Consider the following 14,725-nt stretch of genomic DNA (forward strand, 5'->3'; position numbering starts at 1 on the left):
GAAATCAGGATAAATCTGCCACCCTGTAACTAAAACTCTACAGCTCCAAGAAGATCAAGTCTACTTCCTTTCTCACATGATAGTTCTTCAACAATATGAAACAAATTATCAGGTTTATCCTAAATCTTCTGTTATAAGATGAACATTTCCTTCAAGTTACCCATATAATATCATGATATAAAGGCAATGCATTTTTCTAATCAGTATTCTCTGGACACTCCCCAATTAATACATGTCTTTCCCAAAAATGTGAGGTTCAGAATTGAACTCAATTCTCTAGATTTGGTCTTCCTAGGGTAGAGTTCAACAGGTCCACTACTTCCTTCATTATAGAGATAGAGATATATGTTAGCATAATCTAAAATTACATGCACTTTTTTACATGCTATATTATGCTGTTGCCTAATGTTGTGACTGAAGTTCATTAGAATCCCCAAATCTTTCTCAGTTAAATTAATATGTCTTTATATCTTATTGGTGAAGATAAAAATTTTTGAATTCAAGTTAAGACATTACATTTATCTCTCCTTTTGCATTGTCTCTCCTATAATGACCTTCCTACTATTACTTTTTCCCCTTCTTTAATACCCTCTTCATGTAGCGGCCAAAATAATCTTCATGCATGGGTCTGATCACATCACTTACTTTTTTTTTTTTAGATTTTTCAAGGCAATGGGGCTAAGTGGCTTGCCCAAGGCCACACAGCTAGGCATTTATTAAGTGTCTGAGGTCAGATTTGAACCCAGGTACTCCTGACTCCAAGGCAGGTGCTCTATTCACTGTGCCACCTAGCCATCCTACATCACTTACTTTTTCAAAAATATAAAGTAACTTCCTATTACTAAAATGTAAATTAGTTAGCCTGGTATTTAAGACTTTCCACCTTCTAGTTTCCATGTATCTTTCCAGTCTTGTTTCATGCTACTTTCCTTAACAAATTACATTCCATTGTAAGTTCATGACAGAACTTGACCCTCTTGCTTCCATGCTGAAACTGATCTCCATGTTTGAGTGTATCTTTCCTTATTTATCTTATTTCAAGATAGAATCCAGGGGCAGCTAGGTGGAGTAGTGGATAAAGCACCAGCCCTGGAGTCAGGAGTACCTGGGTTCAAATTTGGTCTCAGACACTTAATTAACCCTGTTTGCCTTGCAAAAACCTAAAAAAAAAAAAAAAAAAAGATAGAATCCAGGTATTTCTTCCTTTATGAACTCTTTCCTAATACCCTCTTCCCATCTTCCTACATTCCCCAGTTGTCAATACTGAATCTCTCCAATGATGTGATAATAAATTAAATTGCTACTTAAAAAGCAATAAATTTCTGTTAAATTCAACTTTAAGCTGTCATGACTCTAAAATATTATAAAATATTAATTTATTTGGGGAGGAGTTTTGCAAGGCAATGAGGTTATGTGACTTGCCCAAGGTGACATAGATAGGTAATTATTAAGTGTCTGAATCTGAACTCAGGTCCTCCTGACTCCAGGGCCACTGTTCCACCTGACCCATATTATATATTTTAAAAAAATTTCTAAACGCATAACAGATTTAAAGAATTAATTTATCATTTTATCTTTCTAGAGAAATTAAACTACTGACCTCATAAGCCTGTGTGCCACAAGGTATGGTTAAGGGGAAGTCTTCTAGGACACTTTGGAACTCGTTGGGAATGTCAGGATATCTAGGGTCCTGAAAAAAACAAAAGAATATATTCATTGCTTTAAAGGAGTTCTGATCATCATGAAGACAATTGGTCACCAGTTTATTGAGAAAACAAATGTAAGGTGGATCAACACTAAATAGGGTTTTGAGACTCACTCTTTCTCTAAAATCCTCTATTGCTGAGGCATGTAACTTTAAAATACAACTATGGTCAGTTTTGAAATTATAAATGCAATTATGCATTATTAAAATTCTTAATATTAGATCAGGAGTAAAATGTAAGTTACAACACAAAATCCTTTGCTCTTTAATAAAAATATGATCATAGCAATCAAATTCCTATCTTAGTCTTGCAAACATTAATGATAGATACAAGCAGAAATACATTACCCTAACATTTAATTCCTGTAACACTTCCAAGTAGAATTTGAAGAGAAAACTGATCATGAGAGTTCTTTTGTATTCTACCATTCTATCAGAGGATGAGCCTGGGATAGTCACTTCATCTAGGACTAGCCTGCAAGCTTCATCTAGCATCTCTTCATTCCAGGCCCTAGATGAGAAAAAAACAACACTGAGTCCAATAAAATACACATAAAGTTTTTGTCAGAAAAGAAAAGGTATTTAAATCTTTATCTTTAATTACCTAAGTGAATATTAACAAAGCCTTTATATGTTAATATTATAAAATAGGAACATATTCTTTTATGGTAAACTTAAATGTATCTATGATCTTGTTGATGTGGGTCCTCATTCTAATAGGATGGGCTACAATTTAGCCAGTACTTCTGAATTCTATGCTTCTTGTTCATGTCCTCCCATATGGTCTCCCTAGAAATTTTGCCCAGCTGAAGGACTTTAATACTTTGTGGGTACCAATGTAGGCTAGGCATCTATTGCCTCTTTATTTTTGCTATGTGATTAGCCCATCTCCTTTTCTAATCACATATTTCATGGATATTATCTTTAATACAACTTCACACATATAACATGATTGGTAATGTGGGGCAACCTTAAGCCCACCATGCATTTTTGCATTATCATTTGTATTAATTGTAATTTTTATTCTTCAGATCACAGTGTTGCATCATATTGAACCATCAGAAGAATATTGGTCTTAAAAATATGGGGTTTGGGGCAGCTAGGTGGCACAGTGGATAGAGCACTGGCCCTGGAGTCAGGAGTACCTGAGTTCAAATCCGACCTCAGACACTTAATAATTACCTAGCTGTGTGGCCTTCAGCAAGCCTCTTTAATCTCATTGCCTTGCAAAAAATATGATTTATTTAAAAATATGGGGTTTGCTTATGTCAGGGGGCAGCTTGGAATCATTAAAAGCACTCCACCATTCCTCACAATGCAGTAATGCAGCCAAGATAACATGATGTATAAATTGTATTCATGCTTTTTTTGTTTCTGATCAACTTCAATCCTAATCTAATGCTTTATCATGATGTTGTAGGAGGATTGGTTTGATCCTAAATGAAAAATTCATGATTCTCTGATCCTGGAGTGTAGGATATAAAAAGAAAACATAAATTTATTAAAAAGGTAGTTACAGCATAAAAGAGAGGAAGGGGAAAAGTAGTTAAGAACTCTTTAAAGGCCACATGGGGTTTGGGCAGGGTTCTTTAAACAAACAGATGAAAGGATGATTAATTTACACATAGAGAAAGACAAAATGAAGAAACAAGGTAAAAAAAGAGAACAAAATGCCAGAATTCCTTTAAACATCCCTCAGGGACATGGAAGAAGCAGTGTTTTAGGGGAGTGGTTGGGGTCGCCTATTGAAGAAATTGCTGCATCAGAGGAGTGGCTGTAGGAGGATCTCCTACATGCTATAGCAACTGCATAACATAGCTTGACCCACAGGTGAATGCATAACCAAGGTTAAAGGAAAGGTTAAGAGGAAACATTTTAACAGTGTAGAAACATTACAAAAATCAGTTACAAACAGACACAACCCCACATACACACACACACATAGGTGTGTATATACTTACATCATATATATACAATTATAGAATTTAAATGTTTTAACAGTGCAGAAAAGATAATAGAAACCTGTTTTCAATAACAATATTTCTGTGCCAATAATTCCCTGCATCAATGACATGTGCTTTTGAAGACCAAATCAATAAAATGTGAGCTCTACAGGGTCAAACCAATACAAAGTTTTCAGTTATGGCACAAGGAATAGTTTTAGAAACTTTAGATAGGCTTATTACTGAAAGGTTGGACAATAAGAGGACATTAGAGGACCACCACAAGCCCTGAATATTATCTACTGAGAGGTGATAACAAAATCACAGATTCCTGATTTAAACATAAGTATTTTATTCTTAAACCAATTTTGTCCAAATAATATATACCTTCATTTTAATTCATATGTGGCATTAATTACACAAAGGGAAAACAATCAATAGCACTCTCACCTGCCAGTTACATGGAGTGAACTTGAATTCTAATAAACTCTCTTCCCTTCAAGCCAACATAACTCTAACCCTTTGCCAGATTATTCTTTAAAATGAGAAACTCTTAGTCTTCTGAGCTTCTTGCTCAAAGCCCTTCAATGCCTCTCCAGGTCCAAGAAATAAAGGGTAAACTACTTAACCTAGCACACAAAGCTCTCCACAATCTGACTCCATCAAACACTGAAATGGTGTCCTCTATTAAGACATCACAGATCCCTGCAGCCAAAACTTCCTCTGAATTCTCATGGTACCTCATCATGCTTCTCTAATGTCCTTAATATATTCTGGATAGTACTGTAGTAATTTGTATCTGTCATCTCCCTTCATCTTTGTATTCTTTATAGCATATTGCACAGTACTCATTAAAAGCTGGTTGAATATATACAGTACCTTCCTATGAGCTGCTGACATGATTTGTTTGCACTGACAGTAGAAGAGCCAATTCCTCCGTATAAAATGTTGAAGTCCATAATGGTATTTGTGCCCTCCTTAAAATGAACTCTCATTCCAGAATTCACGATTGCTAGGGCATTCTGTTGACGCTGTGCCTGTCGGAAAGCTGACACAAGCTCCCACTGGAAAAATAACAACATGAATGCATTCTTTTCTGTTTTCTTTGTACTACATTAACCCCACTCCTTTCTTTCCAATCAAGCATCATAGAATCATATTAATTCTCTTCTTCAGTCACTAGTATCAAGTCATGCAAATCCCTAGGCTAGAGGAGTTTCCCCATCTTCATTAATCAAGAACTCATCATGCGAGACATATCTACAATGTTTACCCCTAAAGGCAAACTGTCATTACTGACTTTTGCACAAGGATAATACTTGTCTAAACCAAATTTGAGGAACAATCAGACGGTGCAGTGGATAGAATAGCAAGACTGGAGCCAGGAATACTCACTTTCCTGGGTTCAAAACTGGTCTTAAAATCTAGATGTGTGACCCTAGACAAGTCACTTATTCCTGTTTGCCTCAATTTTCTCATCTGTAAAATGAGTTGGAGAAGAAAATAGAAAACCACTCCAGTGCCTTTGCCAAGTAAACCCCAAATGGGAGATCATGAAGAGTTGAACACAACTGATAATGACTGAACAACTGTGCTTTATTTACTGCCTTTCTCTGTGTGTATTTTGACTTGACTAAGTTTAAATTATTAGGTAGCTGGAGAACTTGGAGGAAGAAGACTTAGGTTCGAAATTTGCCTCTAATAAGTGAGACCCTAGATAAATCACTGAGCTTTCCTAGAATTTAAATTTTTCTTTAAATGAGAGGTTTGGTTAGGGCTCCTTTCAGCTTCCTTTGATCCTCTGACTTTTCTATTGCAACTAGTGTATATTTTGCACCCAGTCTATGCTAAATAATTATAAAACAGTGAAAGAAAATCATAGCCCAGAACAGAAATCAGAGAACTTGGGTTTGAATCCCGGGTCTGTCAATTGCTACCCATGTAACTTGTCAAGTCCTTTAACCTGTGCAGTCCTCAATTTAAGGAAAGGCAGTTGTATGTACTAAAGTATCTCTAAGATCTCAACTGAGATCCAATTCTATAGTCTTTTTTTTCAATTCTATAGTCTTAAGAAAGAATACCAATAATTCCTCTTTTTCCAACAATGACAATGCTGCTGTATTTGTTAAACATAACAATTTGCATTTATATAGCACTATAAATTTGGCTTTATATTTACCAATATTACCTCATTTGATCCTAAAAAACAACTCTGAGTAGTAGGTGCTATTATTGACCCCATTTTACAGATGAGGAAATTGAGGCAGGTCAAGGCTCACCAAGCTAAGAATTGTCTGAAGTTAGAATGGAACTTGAAGTTTCATGCACTGAAGTCCCTAGTTAAACTACAGTTAAGGTAATAGAGATATCAATGTTTGTTTAAGTTCCCCTTTGAGTTATAAAATTTGTTGCCTTGCTGATAGGCAAAAAGGTTTTGCTGTAGTTCAAATCCATTTATAGATAGATAGATAGATGATAGATAGATAGATAGATAAATAGATAGATAGGTAGATAGATAGATATTATCAATTCATATTGCAATAATGTCTTCAAATATTATGGATTTACTTAGCATTACTTGAAATTTAATGGGTTTTTAATCATTTTGCTGATATTCTTGTTTATTTAGAACATTATGAACCAAAATGGAAAAAAATTGCCATTATTTCTTATCCTTAATATTTTCTTCATAGAGATATTGGTTCAAATCTAGGCACTTTTGCTGACCAGTCAAGTAATCATGAATATATCCTCTATTTAGCCTCTCTAAACCTGTTTTCTCATCTGCAAATAAACAACTTTTAACTAGATAGTTTCTAAAGTCCCTTCAAGTTCAAGTTCTAAAATTCCATGATTCAAGTATCTGAATATTTTTAGAGTTGATGAAATTTGAAGACAGCAAAAGATATGAAATTTCTAAAAGTCTTCCAACAAATAAAAATATAATCTAATCTATTATTAATAGGTGATTGTTCAAATTTGCATACTAATATTTTATTTTTCATATTTGTTTATACAAACTATATATTAAGTTACTAAATATTCTTTTCCTATACATTTAATATCTCCTCAACACCCCTTTCTCTCTCTTTCCCAACCTGCCCCAATTATGTCTAATATTATATAGGTCTAAAAGCAAAAACTTTACTAAAAACAAAACAGAAGATCATGTTCTCTTACCTTTTTAGAGAGAGGAATAAAAACAGAAATTAACACCTGATCTGATGTAAGGTTTGCATTTGCTGAGCCAGTAAGAAAATGGTCATTTAAAGGAATTTGTTGTGTTCCTTCTGTTAAACAAAAGAAACATTTCACATAGTTTTCATTAAATTAAAAAATGCATTTTTATAATAGTAAATAGATTTGAAATAAAAAGAAAATTGGAAAATATCAACAAATGTCACTCTATATATATGAACTGGGTATATCCAGATTTGGAAAGATATACAAGGACTCTTTCCTTGAAAAGGCATGTCTATTTTATAGAAAAACTTCTAGTTAAGGGCTGTAAACTTTTATACAGTAATCATTCTGAATGAAGAGGAAATCTTGACATGTGGGGAGCTTATAAGTAATAAGACTGTATTTAAATTTGTCTATTCTCCCTATTAAAAGAGAGGCTTCAAGTCATTGTTCAGTTTTCAGTTGTGTCTTATTCTTTGACCCCATTTGGGATTTTCTTGACAAAGATACTGGAGTGGTTTCTCATGTCTTTCTCCAGTTCATTTTACTGATGAGGAAACTGAGGCAAACAGGATTAAGCGATTTGCCCAGGGTCACACAGTAAGTAAATGTCTGAGGTCAGTTTTTAAGTCAGGAAGATTCCAGTGTTCCTGATTTCAGGCCTGGCACACTAGCTTTCCTGGTAGATATATAGTTGGTGCTCAATTATCCATTCTGGTAGGTTGGTTGGTTGTTGTTCTTCATGGTTGAAGAAGACAAAAATGACATCATTATGTAAAAGTCAGGGCACAGTGACTGTAGCTGATCAGACTAAGATGAACTCAGAAGGTTCTACCACAGATCAGGCACAAATTGTCTATATGAACATGTAAAGGGCAGATGTCTCTAAATTTGTATATCTCATGTTTCCTTCCAGCTGCTGCAGTTCTGCTTTGCTCCTAGAGCTCAGCAACTTCTTTAATGCTGGCACAGCATGCTAGTCCTGTGCCAATGTCTCCCATGTCTCACAACTGATTCCAAAGTTCTTCAGAGATCATGTCACTTCTTCTAAGCTTCATGTGAGAGTTTGCTTTGTGTCAATTCTCCATAAAAGTCCTTAAGGCAAACTCACATTTGCCACTTATTTGAACACTGTGACCAGCCCATCTGAGTTACTCTGAAATAAAGTTTGAATGCTTGGCAGTTTAGCTCAAGAAAGGACCTATCCACTGTGCCAACCAGCTGTCAGGGTAGATATATAGTTAGAACTTAATTATACATTCTAAAGGGAAAAGATAGTGATAGTACCAAAAACTAAAATAAAGAAAATGAGGTATAAGTCATGTAAATAATAAAAACTGACATTTTTCTTGCCAGGTGATTTTCAGGATCTTCCTAAGACAATTAAAGTGAAAGTGATTCTCTTTATTAGCATTGTGTTAGTAGAATGTCCAGGTTTCACTGGCATTCATAAATGAAGCAGGACAAATCTCCCTTGTTCATTTACACCAATAGACCAAAGACGACTGACTGTCTATATGGAAGTCTTACACACTTTGATAGTTTTAAAAAATATAACCTCATTGCTATGCTGCTCTAATCAGAGCCTCAAAGAAATCATCTTGGCTTCACTGTTTAAAATAAAAAACATTTTCTGTACTTCCTTGCCCTCCAGTGGAAAACATTAACAAGCAATGAACTCCAAAGGAGGCCTCCAAAGACAGCAAAGAAAACCATCTAGTCCATAAATTTAATAATCAGCAGCTACATGATACAACATAACCTCACAAGGCTGTTTCCCCATTGTTGTGGGGGTTTTTTCTAAATATGAACAAATTATCCAATCCAGCTTATCCCTAATTTCATCATCTATAAAATAAGATTATATACTCTACCTAATTGAGAGGCAATTAGGTAGCAGAGTCCTACCCTAGATACTTACTAGCTATGTGATCCTAGCTAAGTTATTAACTTTCTCTCAGTCCCAGTTTCCTTATCTGTAAAATGAAAAATATTAACACATAGCTCACAGGGCTGTTGTGAAATAAGATATTAAGATAAGCACTTCATAGACTTTAAAGTGCTGTATAAAGTTATCCATTGCTTGTGAAAATTGAATTATATATGTGAAAACCCTTTGTAAATGGTAAAATATTCTTCCTTGCAATAATAATGTGCATAGTCTCACAATTATGATAATAATATGATTTTAAAACTATTTGAGTAGAGGAAAAATTCCATATACCTTTTCTGTGAATAATTATAGGCTAGTTTTAGACAAGTTAACTTGACTAATTCATATAAGAACTTAATGAATCTTTGCCTTGCTGACAATTAGAGATTTAGATAAGAATACCATTTTGTCTATTCAATTACTGGCTTAGGTGGAGAGAGTATCTCATCCTTAAATACTATAGCAAATTCTGAGACATCTACCCTTTCCTTCTTCTTTTCCTATTTGCATAACTGGAGAAAATAAAAAGAAATTTTTGTGGTTGTGACAGGACTGACAACTGAGAAAGCACAAAAGATTGTAGAAGGGCCTTCAAAAAACTACTGGAAAGGGAGAGCAAAGGACAAGGGTATTTTGTTTGTTTGATCTTCATATGAAGAATTTTGCTTTTTTTAAAATGAAAAATTCTATAGAACCTTGTCTCAGCCTCACCTGAAAAATTAAGGAAAATATTTGGAGGTCACAGTATAAAGATTTATAGGAGGGAGAAAGAAATGATAACCACCCCTTCCTAAACTGATCATTTGAATATTTCTGAGGAGTTTACTGTTCCTCTTTTTATAAAAATTTTAATTTTATTAAAAGCTATTATGTTTTAATTTATTTATACTATATATTATTTATATTCTATAGAGTATATAATAAATTTATTAATTTATTAATAAAATAAAAATACTGGGAGCTGCTTCCTTTATTTTTTTTTCAAGGCAGTAGGGTTAAGTGGCTTGCCCGAGTCCACACAGCTAGGTAATTATTAAGTATATGAGGCCAGATTTGAACTCAGGTACTCTTGACTCCAGGACTGGTGCTCTATGCATTGTACCACCTAGCCACCCCTGGGAGTTGCTTCTTTAATACACTTCTAGTCAACCAATTTGTGTTTTTTAATCATTAACTACTAGGTATAAAAGTGAGATAGTATCTCAAGGAACATTCTATTTTCCCAGGTTTCTTGACCAGGACCTATAAGCCAGGAAATTGAGAAAAAAAATATATATATACTGGACCTTTTATATTCTGCAATCTGATATGTTACACATATGCTACAATATAAGATGTTACTTATAATTATGTATTATATTAATATATTTTATTAATTTATATTATGCTATATTATATATATTTATTATGCATAATAAATATATTTGCAGAGGAGTTTAATTTCTCACCTTTTGATACCAAGTTGAGGATACAATTGCCTACACCCAAAACAGGATTGAGGTCAGACTTTGGCAGCCGAGTCATAATGTGTCCTCCTAGGGACTAAATAAAAATTATTTTACAGCTTCAATTGATTTCATAATTATTCTATTTTCATGAAAGTTGAAGTAGCTATCAGTAGAAAATAACATTACTTAACAAAGAAATCTGTCATTTCCATTAACCTAAATGTCAAATTAGAATAAGAAATGTATGTGTACATCAGAGTTTTTCTTAATGCTTCATGCAAAGAACCAAAACAAGACAATGATCAGCTCAACCCTTTCCTTACCTACAAAATAGAAAAAGTAAAAATGAAGTTAGTTTATCTTTCTTCAATACCACTTACGACTGATTCAAAAGAAACTCAAAGAATAGTTTTGACTATGTGAAATCTAATTTGGGACTAAACATAGGTCTAAAATTAGATGGACAAGCTCTTCCTGCCCACATGAAAAATATTAATGAATAAATCTACAAATAAATAGAACCATTTTTATTGTTTATTCTCTTATTAAATTACATTTTTATTTATTTATATAATATAAAATAAATACATTCATATTAATTTATTTTTTCTTCTTCAATTACAATATATATTTTCTGACCTTTGGTTCAGAATACTTACAGCCATGTTTCTGATCTGCTGACCAGCCAGAGTTCTCAATTGTTTCAAGAGAGCTCGGTAAGTTTGAGTTTTCTCCTCTGGGAACTTTAAAACCATTTCAGTCAGGATTTCTTTCACCTGGGCCAGGCTACAGCCAGCACCTATAGTCAACCCTAAAAACAAGTAACCTAGATGAATAAAATATTAATGGTTTCTGATTATATACAAGATGGGGACATTGTGTAGCCTAGGGTTGCTTCTGAAGGCATCAGGGTATACTGGCACCATGGTTGTGGAGAGGGTTAGGATACAGAACTAAGTTCCAACAAGCAAGCTGTGCCCTGAGCTTGGCATAACAATTACCCTTTGCATTCTGGATGAACCTTCTGCAACTAAATCACAGAACTCATACCAACAGCTTAGACATGAAGCCATGATATGGATGAACTTTTTGTCACTAGCCAACCTTTTCTCACTGTTGCTGATGTGCCTCACCACTATTGCTACACTATAATGCCTTACTCTTTTGTTTTTGTGGGGCAATGGGGTTAAGTGACTTGTCCTAGGTCACACAGCAAGCAATTATTAAGTGTCTGAGGTCAGATTTAAACTTAGGTCCTCCTGACTCCAGGGCTGGTGTTCTATCCACTGTGCCATCTAGCTGCTCCAGTGATTTATTCTTTATCTAGCACACATACACAAATCAAGTTTTAACCTCACTGCCTTGGGTTTCCTATTAGAGGAGGCTCTGTCATGTATCCAATCTCTCTCCTGCAATGAATAAAGAAAGCTTTTAATTCTTAACCTGTTTGAGCTATTTGGTATTTTGGGAGTTAATAGGAGAGGGCTTTGATCAATTAAATTTTGATTAGATAAATAAAACTGACTAGCCAGCTGTACTCTTCTCTTCCTGCTGACATTGTTTTCTCCTCTCATATTTACATTGTAAGCTGGTGCATAATTTCTCCACTTGGAGGAAGAATAATAAAAATGCAATATTATCCAGATGGCCATTGAATATAGTGTTAACTTTAATTTAATAGTGCTATGGTAAATGCCAGTTTTAGAAGAAAATAGAAATAGTATATATTTATATAGCATTTGATGGTAAATCACATACATGATTCCATAATAGTCATTGCAGTAATAGCTATAGCTGATTACAAAAGTACTTTAAAGTTTGCAAAATGTTTCCCTGTTATCTCATTCAGTCCCTAAAAACAAGGCTTCTTAATTTGAAGTCTATCAGCTTGCTTTTTTTAACATATTGTGATTACTATACTTCAAAATAATTTGTTTCCTTTGGTATCCCATTTATTTTATTTTATTTATTGAAAAATGTTATTGCAAAAAGGGATCCAAGGTTTTTGCCATTTTGCCAAAGGTAACTGTAAATGATTGAAAAAAAGAATAAATAATCCTTGCCTTGGACTTCTGGAGGCAGAACCAAGATGGTGACTCACTCAGCAGAACTCTCTCGGCATTTGTGCAAACAAAATAGCACCACAAAACAAATTCTGGAGTGGAGAGTCAGTAAAAGGTCAAAGTAAGGTATTCTTCTGACCCAAGACAACATATGAGATTGGAAAGAGATCTGTGACATGGGAAAGGAGGCTGATGGGGAGTTCACATGATTAAACACCAGTGATTGGACTAGGTGGTAGTGACAGAAGCAATAGAAGCTTCAGGAGGTCTGAAACCAGAGACAGTAAAGTCACCTAGCAACTGGTCAGATCAAGAATTCAGGGTAGCTCTATACTAGTAGTGGACACAGGCATGTTGTTTGCAGTTTAATTGTCAATACCCACTTCTGGAAATCTTTTAGTACATTTTTATTATCTATTTAAAAATAATGACTATTTACTCAGTTTTCCAAAGAAAGTGGAATTAAATAGTTTACTATTGTTGGGATTTATCTGAGTCTCCGATCATTATTATTGCTAACATCACAAAACTAACAGTATACCAGCAGAGGGAGCACATTCCTTAAATTTGGGGAGTGGATAGCATTAATGACTATTTTAAAAAGAATCTTCAATGTATTTTGATATTTAAAACTGGTTAAGAGAATCCTGCTTTTTGGATCTTACACAAAACATATTTACTTAGACTTCAAAAGATGTTTACCATGAGGTTATTCAAATAAGAATTCAAAAGAAAATCAAATGTGAGTTTAGAGAATTTGTGTCTTTGTACAGCTTAAGCTACTCATCAGTTTTCCTGAATAATAACAACACAACTTGAAGACAAGGACACAGAACTCATGTATAAAATCTGCACCATGGATCAACATGATTATACCTATAATGTGGGTGTTCAGGAAGGAGAAGCTGTCCTTAATCAATAAAACCATAAATATGATATAGAAATATATTAAGCTATGAATGAATAAGAAACACTGGAGATGCTGTTTGAGTAATATCCTTACCCAGAGTTATAGAAGATGGGAAATAATATATCCTTTGCAAATTTTAAAGCACTATGTAAATGTCATTATTAATATCATTATTTACATACCCTAGCCCAAGCTTTAAAATTTCATTCACTTTTTGCTACTATTCATTGAAAACTTTTGAGTATCACTCTTTTTTTTTAGGTTTTTGCAAAGCAAACGGGATTAAGTGGCTTGTCCAAGGCCACACAGCTAGGTAATTATTAAGTGTCTGAAACTGGATTTGAACCCAGGTACTCCTGACTCCAAGGCCATTGCTTTATCCACTACCCCACCTAGCGGCCCCTAAGTATTGCTCTTAAAAAATGCAGCTTAACATCTGAAAATAAATGCTGAAAGGGAATGTAGAGTCAGATTATCTAATTTTCAAAATATGCATTTTATAAAAAAGTAATATTTTTAAATGTCCCTCCTTGCACCCCATTGTGTTGTCTCCTAAGTTGAACATCTTGCCTTGTCTAGATTGTGTTTTTATGATGGCTGTTCAATCAAAATGTTTCTCCCAAATAAATTGTTTTTACCCCAGCTCTGCATCTGACTACAAAATCAAAGTACAGTAGCATTAGAAAAGTTTTCTAACTGGTGAAAAAGATTCCTTGTCCTTTGTTTATCCAAAAAATTCCAATTCTTTTCAATATCTCTATTTAAATAACAAATCATTATAATTATAATAATACTAGGAAAATATATAATTGTAGAAATATTCCTTAGTTGAAGAATTAAGATTTCTCTATGAGGAAAATAGAATAATAAATACAAAATAGAATTTACACAATTATTTTTAGTTTAATTAAATTGCTTTAGAAATCCAAAACAATCATAGGATAATACTAATCCAGCAGATTGAATTCTAAACTGGGAAGCAATTCATGTAATCCATTTTTTTCTTGTCACATGCTAGGTAGCTAGAGGAGATCACCAAAACAAACAAACAAACAAAAAGTATAAGCTGGAAAAGAAAAACTGATGAAGAGGTGATGGCAAATTTTGAGTATTAAAATCTTGACATCAGGGAGGTTGAGGAGGTAGTCCTATGCTAAGTCACCAGCCTCACTTTCTCCTCCAGAACCATCTGAGTCCAGTGGCCAGATACAGATCAGGATGATTTCTGAAATGGCCTTGAATGTGAGGCAATCAGGGTTAAGTGACTTGCCCAATGTTACATAGCTAGTGTCAGAGGTTGGTTTTGAATTCTCATCCTCTTGATTCCAAGGCCAGTGCTTTATCCACTGCACCATCTAGCTGCCTTAACTTTTGAGTATATACTGTATAGCAAGGGTTATTTTCCCAAGGATGATGGTCTATTGCTCTCATCTTTCCTGAAAGCAGAAGGAAAAGCATTTACCTCCAACACAAGAAGACATTAGTTACAAAGATTTTTCCTGATAATGAAAATGGTTAAAAAAGGATTCCAGCTGAATGA

General features: G+C 34.1%; 1 protein-coding gene across 1 annotated transcript in view; it reads right to left on the reverse strand.

Moving 5' to 3' along the window:
- LOC141507572 (aldehyde oxidase 3-like) overlaps positions 1-14,725 on the reverse strand; it is a 110,098-nt gene that overhangs the window by 55,575 nt on the left and 39,798 nt on the right. The window contains exons 11-16 of the mRNA XM_074215354.1: positions 10,872-11,023; positions 10,213-10,306; positions 6,829-6,938; positions 4,528-4,712; positions 2,054-2,216; positions 1,601-1,690 (exon numbers count right to left, since the gene is read on the reverse strand). Of these exons, the coding sequence (XP_074071455.1) occupies positions 1,601-1,690; positions 2,054-2,216; positions 4,528-4,712; positions 6,829-6,938; positions 10,213-10,306; positions 10,872-11,023 (794 nt within the window). The remainder of the gene's footprint in view (positions 1-1,600; positions 1,691-2,053; positions 2,217-4,527; positions 4,713-6,828; positions 6,939-10,212; positions 10,307-10,871; positions 11,024-14,725) is intronic.

Source organism: Macrotis lagotis, chromosome 1 (assembly GCF_037893015.1).
Source record: "Macrotis lagotis isolate mMagLag1 chromosome 1, bilby.v1.9.chrom.fasta, whole genome shotgun sequence".
NCBI lineage: Eukaryota > Metazoa > Chordata > Mammalia > Peramelemorphia > Peramelidae > Macrotis > Macrotis lagotis.